Below are 9,828 nucleotides of genomic sequence, written 5' to 3' on the forward strand. Positions count from 1 at the left end.
ATTCCTGCGGTGGGGTTCTGCAGGGGAGCCCCGAGGCAGCTCAGCCTCAGCTTTTCCTTCCAGACGGGTGGAGGATCTCTGCTGAGGTTTCCTCACCTTCCAGCTGGCAGCCTGGGCTCTGTGGGAAGTAGCAGGGACTAATTAAGCTAATGACCTGTCAAACCTTAGTGATCATCCCTGTGTTTAGAGCAGACTGAGTTCAGAGCTCACGGCCTGGCACCCAGCACGTGCCCAGGAGCTGGCACAGGCTGCCCTGGCTGCCACTGAAGCTCCTGCAGCTGCAGAGCCAGCTCCGGTGGTGCCTGCCCAGGGACACCCCAGCCTGTCCCTCTGCTCCCTCCCAAAGGACACCCCTGGGCAGGGCTGGGGGGCAGGGCTGGGGTCACCGGTTCCCCCCTGTGTGTGAGCAGTGTCCTGGCCAGCACTGTGCCCGAGGGAGGGTGTCTGTCCTGCTGTGAGCCCAGCAGCTGCTCTTCTGTGCAGACCCAGCCCAGCAGCATTTGCTTTGCTGGGAACTCGTGCATGGTGTGACTTGCTTTGCTCTTCCCCAGCCCGTGGTTTGCGCTGAGGCTGCTGGCACACAAAATCCAGTCCCCTCAGGAGGGGGAAGCCCTGCATGCCCTCACAGTGAGTACCTCCATCAGCACACAAAGCAGTCACTGGGAAACAGAGTTGGCATGTAGGACAGAGCAGACAGGATAGCTCTCCCTTTTCTCTTAGATGTCCATGTCTTTCTCTTTCTCTTGGATGCCTCTCCATTTAACTTTCCCTTGCACAAGGACTACAGGAACTAGGGCAGGGTGGAGGCAGTAACTGCTTCTGTTCCTCCCCACGCTGCTCTGCTGAGGTGTTTTGTTGGTCTGCAGCTCTGGCTGTGTGAGCTGTGTCCCACCACCGAGGCAACAGCTCAAGAGTTGTTAGTGATGGGTAGAACAGAGCAGGTGACCCTAAATGTGCTGCCTAGGAAAGCTGGATGAAGGAATAAAACATGTTCTTGCTGCATGACTTTCTCAGTATCTTGTGTTGGTGAATGCAGTGTCAGAAAGTTCTTAGATTTAGTAATATAATGACAAAGTTCTTGAAAGCTCCCCAAGCCTTGTGTTTTCAGTTCCTGTTGGTAACATTTTGTTTTCTGCAGGTGCTGGAGACTTGTGTGAACAACTGTGGTGACAGATTTCACAGTGAAATGGCAAAATTCAGGTTTCTGAATGAGCTGATTAAAGTGCTTTCCCCAAAGGTAGGTGATGGTAGTTACAGGGTGTTTTGGGTTGAGGAATGCACTCTGCTTTCTCAGAGGCAGTGGGATCTTCTGGCCATGCTCCTCTTCATGGGGGTGGGCTGGGCCTGCCTGAGACACCCTCTGAGCATCACACCATCAATTTCCCCTTCTGCTGGCTCCTGCACACATTTACCACTGCTGCACGTTTCATTTTCCATTGCATCAGCCCAAGGGCAGAGCTGCAAAAAGCTGATTTCAAAGAAATGCCCAACTGAAGAACAAAACTCCTTGTCTCAGTCTCGGGCTCGATAACAGAATTTCAGTGAAGCCACAGACTTTAAAGCACATGTCACTGAAGACAATTCTGTTTGCTGCTCTGAGAGGACGGGTATCATCTAATCAGTTTGAAATGTCTGGCCTTGGGAGGTTTGTGTTTTTATAGTTAAAGGAGTGGTCATAGGCAATAATGAGAGAAATTGGAGAGAGCACCCAGATGCTGATAAGAGACAATAATGTTTGTTTCTGGTTTTGTTCAGTTTTCCTGTGTCAGGGGCTGGCTGAGGCCGGTGCTGTGACTGCATTGCAGCAGTTAAGGAGAGTGTTTAAAGTCAAGCACAGAATGTTTTCACTAAAATAACCTGCTTTGGGTTTTGGATTCAATAACTGATCAGAGAAGTTTGAAGTGGTTTAATTTTGATGGTTATAGAATGTGTATGTGATTCTCATACACTCCCTAGCAGTTCTGTGTTTCCTAACCCCAGGATACACATTGTCAGCACTGTGAATAAACTCACAGGAATCCATTTTATCCTTGGTGTCTGCACAAAAATGCCTTGGGGCTGGGTCCCTGTGCCAGATCTGGCACCAATTCCTTGGGTTTGAGCTTTTTGTCTTTCTTTACTGTCTTGTTTTCAGTACTATGGAATTTGGTCTTCAGAAAAAGTCAAGTCGAGGGTCACAGAAGTGATATTCAGTTGGACAGTCTGGTTTCCTCAGGAAGTCAAAATCCAGGATGCTTATCAGATGCTGAAGAAACAAGGTTCAGTTCTGTTATTTCAGTTTCCTTTTTAGCCTCCCAAGCCCATCGTTTGCCCCACAGATATCTGCCCCCCTCAGCTCGTGACTCAGCTTTTTCCTAACGTGCTGTGCGTAAGGAAAAGGGACAAAGGTCCCAGGCTGGCTGGGTTCTGAAGGATGCATGGAACTGTTTAAAGGGATTTTCCAAAGAACAGCCTTCCTGGGCACAGCTCAGACCAGTCTGAGGCCTCTGCTCACACTGTGGGCAGGGAAAAAGCACAGGACGGGCTCAGAAGTGATCTTTGCCCTGGAATATCTCCCAGGGTTATGAGAGATGAGTTCAAAGAGATCCCAGGATGGATTTTTTCATCCACTCCATTATATTTAGTAGTCCTCAGTGGCATTTTAATCTGGAAATCTGTGCAAAACCTCATGCACTGTTGAGCATCGAGGTTTCAGCAGCTTGGGCATCACTGAACAACTATTGTTACCTGTTCCAGGGATTGTAAAAGAAGATCCCAAACTGCCAGAAGACAAAATTTTACCTCCCCCTTCTCCAAGACCTCAGAATTCTATTTTTGACACAGATGAAGAGAAGTCCAAGGTAAATCTTAGAGTCTTCATGCCCTACTGTCTGTTTTGTCCTGATGAGAAAAGAGGCTCAGTAATATTTTGGGAGCTTCTGCTGTTTCAGAATAATGCTGATCCCTCCTGCACTGCAACAGCTAGAGAACTCTCTGAAACTTTGTCAGAAATATCTCCTTAGAAAAAAGTAAAACTTTTTTACAGAAAAACATCATTTTCCTTGAAATCTCCCCAAGGGAGGGCTTCTCTGGGTCTTACAGAAGTTCTGCAGAGCCAGAGTCCCTGATCCTGACCAGCCAGTGTATGCAGGAGCAGTGTAGCCTGGATTGGGCTATGGACAGGAGCTGACACGTCTCCAGGATGACGGGACCGTTCTGCAGCAGTGGCTGTGGCTGTGCTGTGTGCACGGTGCCCAGGGGCTGCTGCTGCTCACTGCTGTGCCCCACCTGTGTCCCGACAGCTCCTGGCCAGGCTCCTGAGGAGCAGCCACCCCGAGGACCTGCAGGCAGCCAACCGCCTGATCCAGAGCGCCGTCAAGGAGGTGGGGGCTGCCCGGAGGGGCCTCTCTGCACCAGGGAGGGTGGGAGGGAGCCTGGCCCTTCCATTTGACAGGAGACCCTCTGCACTGCAGCCCCAGAGAAGGGGCCGTGTTCAGGCTTTCCAAATTAGTCTGAGATTACAGCATGGGATCATTTTGTTTTGTTTCCCTAAAATGTGCCATTGCCAGGAGAGGGAATTTGTGAATGTGCATAGAGCAGGACACTTCCCTGTCAGTGGGACCTTGGCAGTAGTACTGCAGTAGTGGTTGGAAATTTCCAAAAATAAACTCAGTTCCCAGATGGAAAGAAATCACTTCTGTACAGAACTGCCTCTTTCCTGCATGCAGTGTGTGTGCATGTCTGGCCTGTCTGTTTGCATGTTCCACCTGAAGGAGCATCCCACTTCTCTGCTGACACAGGAGATCTGGTTTAACAAAGCCCTGTGGTTCTGAGTGTGTCATTCTGTGTGGCAGAAGCCACCAACTCCCAGCTCAAATTCTGAAGTCACACTCGTGCCCCTGTGCTGAGATGTATTCCATATTCCACAGCAGGCAGCCAGGGTGTCCTGATGGGGCAGCTGGGGGCTTGTTCTCACCTGTGCTGCTTTGTGCCTTCTCTACCTGCAATAAAATATTAATAGGTGTGACCCTGAGTGCTCCAGCCAAGTCACAATTTCCCTTTCTTTCATTTTTCATCACAGGAACAAGAAAAGTCAGCTCAGGTGTCCCGAAGAGTGAACACCATCAGTGAGGTTTCTGAGAATGTCAAACGTATGGATGAGTTCCTGGAGAGCTACAGGAGAGGTGAATTATCCCCAGCTGACCAGGAGAGCCTGCAGGTAAATGCTCTTTTTCCTCGCTCTCCCAGAGGAGCCTCCCTTGCAGGGGTGGCACAGACAGAGGTGTGGGTGTGTGGGGTGCTGAGCAGTGCAATGTTTCCCCCAGGCTCTGTTCCAGCGCTGTGAGAGGCTCCGGCCGCTGCTCTTCCGCCTGGCCAGCGAGGCAGTGCCTGACGAGGAGGCTCTGGGTGAGCGCCAGCGCTGTCCTTGTGCTCCCTGGCACTGGCACAGGGCTGTGCCCTGCCCTGCCAGGGGAGTGCTGGCTGCTTGGCACCCTGTGGGCAAAGCTCCCTGCTCTCACCATGAAACCATGCCCAGGGAAGTGGCGTTTGGTCTCCTCCTGCTCATCTCTGAGGAAGCTGTTAATCTTCACTTGGAGCCCAAAGTTAAACAGTGAATCTGTTTCTTCAGTTGAGGTGGTTTTCTGAGTTTTTTTGAGCTCTCATGTTTAGAGAACTGAAAAGAAAGTGCAGAAGAGATGGCAGGAATTAGGAATACTTTAGAGATGGGATAAGATTTCAAAGGGATCTTGATAAATGAGAAAGAGGCATGGAATCAGCAGCTGTGTGTTCAAAATGGAATGAAAGGTAAGGGAGGAACTGAGGGCAGCCTGCTCTGCTGGCCTTCACTCCTGAGCTGCACTGTCCCTTCCTCAGGAGCATTTTGGGGGTGCTGTGGAACTGACCTGGCCTTCCCCTGGAAGATGAGTGTTTTGTGTCTGCTCTGGTTTCCCAGCTGAGGTCCTGCAGGCCAATGACAAGCTCTCCTGGGCGCTGGGACAGTACAGGCAGGTTGTGGCCAGCCACGAGGACGGGGATGGAGCAGGTTCAGCTGCCAGCTCTGCCCATGCACCAGGTGAGAAGCCCCCAAAGCAGCTCTGCCCTGCATGCCAGGTGGGAGCAGGGTTTGGCAGGGAAGTGCTCCTCAGAGAACAAACCTGGAGAAAGTGCTGTAACACAGGAAAAATATTATGTAACCATCATTTTCTCTTGCGTATAGTTGACAGAAAATACTCCCCAAGCTCTTCCCCCTTGAGGCACAGCTGGAGCCGTGGCTGTGCCACCCTTCCCGAGGCTCCTGGCTAACTGTGTCTGTGTTCCCCAGCGTGCCGAGCAGCCCCGCGGCGCACGAGGAGCTACACCCTGATCGACTTCTCCGAGCTGGAGGCCGTGGCCCTGAGCCCCCCAGAGCCCTCTGCAGACACAGCCTCGGCCCCCCGACACGGCAGCACCACCTCCAGCTGCCTGCTCGAGGAGCAGCTGTGCTCCTTAGGTCTGTAGGTGCACTTCAGTGCCACCCTCCTTACTGGGGTTTGTGGTCTTCAGGCAAGAGAGGGGAACTTTGGCTTCAGTGCCAGTCCCAAGAGAAAGTGGAGCTTTCCAGATGGAGGTTTTCAGGGATGCAGTGTCTCCAGTTGTGTTAGACAGCAAAGGAAGCACCTGTGGAAAACTCCTGCTTTCTGTAAATGATCGGTGGTATTTTGGTGTCTTTCTTAGGTCTCAGCAACTCCCCTGTCACACAGGAACCACCCCCTGATTTTGGCCTAGCAGAGGTGAGTGATGCTCAGACACTTTGCTGTCCATAAGGTATAAAGGACAAAAATCAGAGATGATTCCTGCTCTGCCTTTCCCTGGCAGCCCTTTTGGTGTAGCACTCTGTTCTGAAGGGAAACTGGAATCCTTGTGCTCTGTCTCTCAGGTGCAGTTTGCAACCAAATGATTCATATGCATTTCTGCTTTAGGTAGTGGTATTTTACAAACAGAGTTCTTTTCAGTGCAACAGGTTTATTGATGCTGATATTATACAGCATGAACCTGAAGAGCCTTATTTTCCAGCCTGCTGTACACAATGGCTTTAGGGAAGGTGTAAGTGCTGTTCAAAGCCTGGCACCACTGCAGGGCTGGGAAGACAGCCGTGCAGGGAAGAGTGAATTCCAGAGCCTGGATGAGCAGCTCTCTCCACCATCCAGGACCAAGACATTATCTTTGTAAGTAAACTCTTCATAATGGAGTCTGATTTGGGGGCTGAGGAATTCTTTTACAGCAGGGAGATTTAGGAAAACCTTTCAGCTACCTCTGGTTAGTGATGGCAAGTGATCCATGCACACATTGGCTCTTTCCTGCAGTTACGCACTGGTTAATTGCAGTTAATTGCACACCAGGACCTTCCCACGGTCAGAAATTTGGGGAGACAAATCCCATTGGTTGATAACAAGGTGATGTTCAGCTAAAAGAACAACAACCTTACGGTCAGGCCTCTTTATAATAACCTGTCACTCAAAAAGCACCTTCCTCAGCTTTCTCCAGACTGTGGCAAGGGAGTTTCCAGACATTCAGTGGAAGCTTGGAACAGTTCACAAATCAAATTAATCTCCACAGATCTTCAGAGCAGGAGACTATTACAGTATGCTTATACAGTCTGCCATATTACAAGAAACTTTAGTGAAGATTTTCAGCTTCCTGTGATGTCTTTGAGCAGGAATTTACTTTGATCTGCCTGACTAGGGCTCCAGAGAAGCTGTGCTCAGGGATGGCAGACTTCCAAAGCCCTAAACCTAAGTTTTACCATAGTAACAGAACCAAAATCTGCCTTAATGAATTTTGAAACAGCAAGATCTTCCACAGATGATAGAGTTTTTGAATTCCTCAAGGACTCAGAGTGTAAGTCTGTAGCTTCTTTATACCTAAAGGGGATGAGGGATTGGGAATAGAGACAGACACAGCAGAAGACAGTACATTCCCTGTAGTATCCCCACTTAATACAAGCTTTCTGCATGCTTTTCTTTCCAGGGATTTATCACCAATGAAATTGCCCTTTCCAGATCTCCCAAGTAACTCAGTGGCAGATCCTCCACTCCTCAGTCCAGGCTATGATCTGAAGCCTGCTGCCTCTTTGCACTCAGCTTCCAATGATGCTTCTCTAGAAAACCTTTTTGTGCCTTTAATTTCAGTTACACTAAGTAAGTACAATTCTGTGCCCCAGCTCTGCTTACTCGAGCTCTTCCATGAGTTTTGCAGGACAGGAAGCCAAAGTAGCTTCGTGCTGTGTGGGTCGCTGGAGACAAGTAATGACTGTTCTGTGATGGGCTTAATGTACCTGAGAATTTGAGCAGGTGCTAGGGATCATAGCATGAGAAGGTCCTTGTCCTCCCTACTCATTGCTCAGGAGTTTTCTGCCCTGGCTGATCTTTGTAATGTGCTTCTAAACCTTGTCCTTCGCACCTTCAGTCAAGCTTCAAACAGTTGTTCCCCTAAAAGTCCTAAAAGACACTTTTGAGTGGGAGTTGCCCCACTTCCTGAAGCAGGAAGCTCTTCATTCCACCTCTGCTTTTTGGTTTCACACTGTATGGCCCAGCTCTGCAGCTCAGCCCAGAGCATTTCCTGGGGATGTCACCCTGGGGTCTCGGCCCGGGGCCACAGAGCCTTGGCTCTCACTGCTGCTGGAAGAGGACAGGTGCACAGACATCCTGATCTGCCTTCAGTCTCAAGTGAAGCTCTTAGCAGATTTTGGAAGGGCAGGATGGTGATGGTCAGGTGTGAATTTGCCAGGCACAGATGGTAAGGAGCCAAATCCTGTGTGCGCTCAGAAAGGCACTTTGCTTTTCCCACCACATCTCTGTTGGATCCACATCTGACTTCTCTCAAGGACTGGTGAAACCTGAGCTGCTAAATCCCAAAGGCAGACATTCAGATTCCTGTCTCTGCCTTGGAGGCAGATATAAATCAGGGGCTGTGTGCCACTTGGTCTGTGAGTTTGCCAAAGGAAGTAAAAGTTTGTCTGCATTTTCCTTTTTGCTATTCCTTATCCCATCTTTCCTGTTTGCCCTCAGATGGGAGAGGAATCCAGGCTTTCATTCTGGTTCTCAATTTGTCTCTGGCAGGCACCATCTCTCCCCTCACTGTGTATGACAGGAATGGTTTCAAGGCCATGCTCCACTTCTCCAGAGACCCGGCTCCCGGCCGACCAGACGTGCTGGTGATGGTTCTGTCCATGCTGAGCACCTCAGCACACCCCATTAAGGACATAGTGTTCCAGGCTGCAGTCCCAAAGGTGAGAAACCTGTGACAAGGAACAGAGATGCTCAGAAAGGTCCTGAGAAGAAGGGTCACCATTTCTTACTGAGCATTTGCCTTGCTCTTGGGAAAGGATCTTCCTGTCTCTGCACAGAGATCCTGTTGTACAGTGGTGCCTGTTTCACTGTGTGTGCCCATGGCCTTGCTACTGCCAGAGGGCTCCAGAGCTGCTGCTTCAGCCTCCTGGGCAGGGCTCCTGCTCCCTGTACACGTGTAGCACAGAGCTGGCTGTTTAGGAATATCGGCCTTTAGTGGCAGGCTGTGCTTTTCACTGAATGGAGAGTCTGGCTGATGTAACTTTAACCAGCTCCATGGCTCAGTGAGGCTCACAGCCCTTTCCGAGACTGGACTAAAAACTGTTTCTTTTGTTTTCTCTTTCAGACCATGCAAATAAAGTTACAACCAGCCTCTGGTTCTGAGCTGCCAGCCTTCAGCCCTCTCCTCCCGCCCGCAGTGCTGTCCCAGGTGCTGCTGCTCTCCAACCCACACAAGGTGCTGCTGGTGGGCACTGGGAAACCCCTGACTGTTTGTGTGAAAAATGGGGAGCCTCCTAATAATGGGGAGGTGTAGTGGAGAGACAGGGCAGTCTGGACTGTGCTGGGAAGATGTTTTTTCTGCTCAAAGAGCTTGCAGAGCTACAGTCTGAAGGACTGTGCGGGCAGTTGCTGCAGGGGCCTGCACAGTTCTGGAGTATCTGCACACAGAGACAGCTGCAGGCACTCATGGTGCAGCTGATGGAACACAGGGACACCCAAGGTACAAGTGATGGGAGGCAGATCTTTTGTACTGGTGGATAGTTATGAGACCCAAGATCAGTGTAAGGAGCTCTGAGTAGGCTGGCCAGGCCTGGATTGCCAACATGCCCACGGGTGGCGTGCACAGGTCTTCAGGTTGCTCTTGTCTATCTTAGGGTTACCTGTCCAGGTTAGGATAGGTATATCCTTAGGTTAACCTAATCAGGGTTTCCTCCTGTGCAGAGCTTCTGCAAGGCTGGTGTTTCCCCTTCCAGAGGTGGCTCACTGCAGCGAGGCCACGAGGGGTGGAGTCCGGGAGTTTATAATGACGGTGTGCCCCTCTCCTCCCTTCTCTCGCAGGATCCCATCCGCCTGAGGTACAGACTGGTGTTCACGCAGGGCCTGCAGCCCTTCCAGGAGGAGGGACAGGTGACTGGCTTTCCAGAAGCAGCGCTCTGGGGCAGGAGCTGAAGTCCAGCTGGCTCGGACCCTGCCGTGTGTCCGATGAGGAGCGACGGGGAGCAGTAGTGCTCCATGAGGGCACCTTTCCGGGGATCTGCCAGCTCCTTCCTCCTTGTGTGGGCTGGCTGCTTCTGCCACAGCCTGCCGCTGTAGCTGAGCCTGCTTTACAGGAGCCTGCTGGAGAGCTTCTCCGTGCCTCTGCCACGCACACCTTCCTGCTGCTTCTGGGCCACCTCCCCTTTACTTGTGCATTAAAAAAAAAACAAACAAAGCCAATCACACCAATATTCAGCCGCCGTGCCAGCCTGTTCCAGGGACACCCCGGCCCGGTTTCCCCGGAGCCTGTGCCAGGCGCAGCGGG

At 51.0% G+C, this 9,828-nt stretch overlaps 1 protein-coding gene across 1 annotated transcript in view; it reads left to right on the forward strand.

Moving 5' to 3' along the window:
* The window catches only part of GGA2 (golgi associated, gamma adaptin ear containing, ARF binding protein 2), an 11,198-nt gene extending 1,463 nt beyond the window's left edge, over positions 1–9,735 (forward strand). Inside the window, exons 3-17 of the mRNA XM_005426032.2 lie at positions 552–627; positions 1,139–1,237; positions 2,135–2,258; positions 2,737–2,840; positions 3,282–3,362; positions 4,061–4,198; positions 4,305–4,386; positions 4,934–5,053; positions 5,303–5,470; positions 5,695–5,750; positions 6,034–6,185; positions 6,988–7,157; positions 8,079–8,248; positions 8,653–8,763; positions 9,366–9,735. Coding sequence (XP_005426089.1) covers positions 552–627; positions 1,139–1,237; positions 2,135–2,258; positions 2,737–2,840; positions 3,282–3,362; positions 4,061–4,198; positions 4,305–4,386; positions 4,934–5,053; positions 5,303–5,470; positions 5,695–5,750; positions 6,034–6,185; positions 6,988–7,157; positions 8,079–8,248; positions 8,653–8,763; positions 9,366–9,476 — 1,762 coding nt within the window. The 3' untranslated portion in view covers positions 9,477–9,735. The remainder of the gene's footprint in view (positions 1–551; positions 628–1,138; positions 1,238–2,134; positions 2,259–2,736; positions 2,841–3,281; positions 3,363–4,060; positions 4,199–4,304; positions 4,387–4,933; positions 5,054–5,302; positions 5,471–5,694; positions 5,751–6,033; positions 6,186–6,987; positions 7,158–8,078; positions 8,249–8,652; positions 8,764–9,365) is intronic.
* Positions 9,736–9,828: the final 93 nt, after the last annotated feature.

Source organism: Geospiza fortis, unplaced genomic scaffold (genome assembly GCF_000277835.1).
Source record: "Geospiza fortis unplaced genomic scaffold, GeoFor_1.0 scaffold213, whole genome shotgun sequence".
NCBI lineage: Eukaryota > Metazoa > Chordata > Aves > Passeriformes > Thraupidae > Geospiza > Geospiza fortis.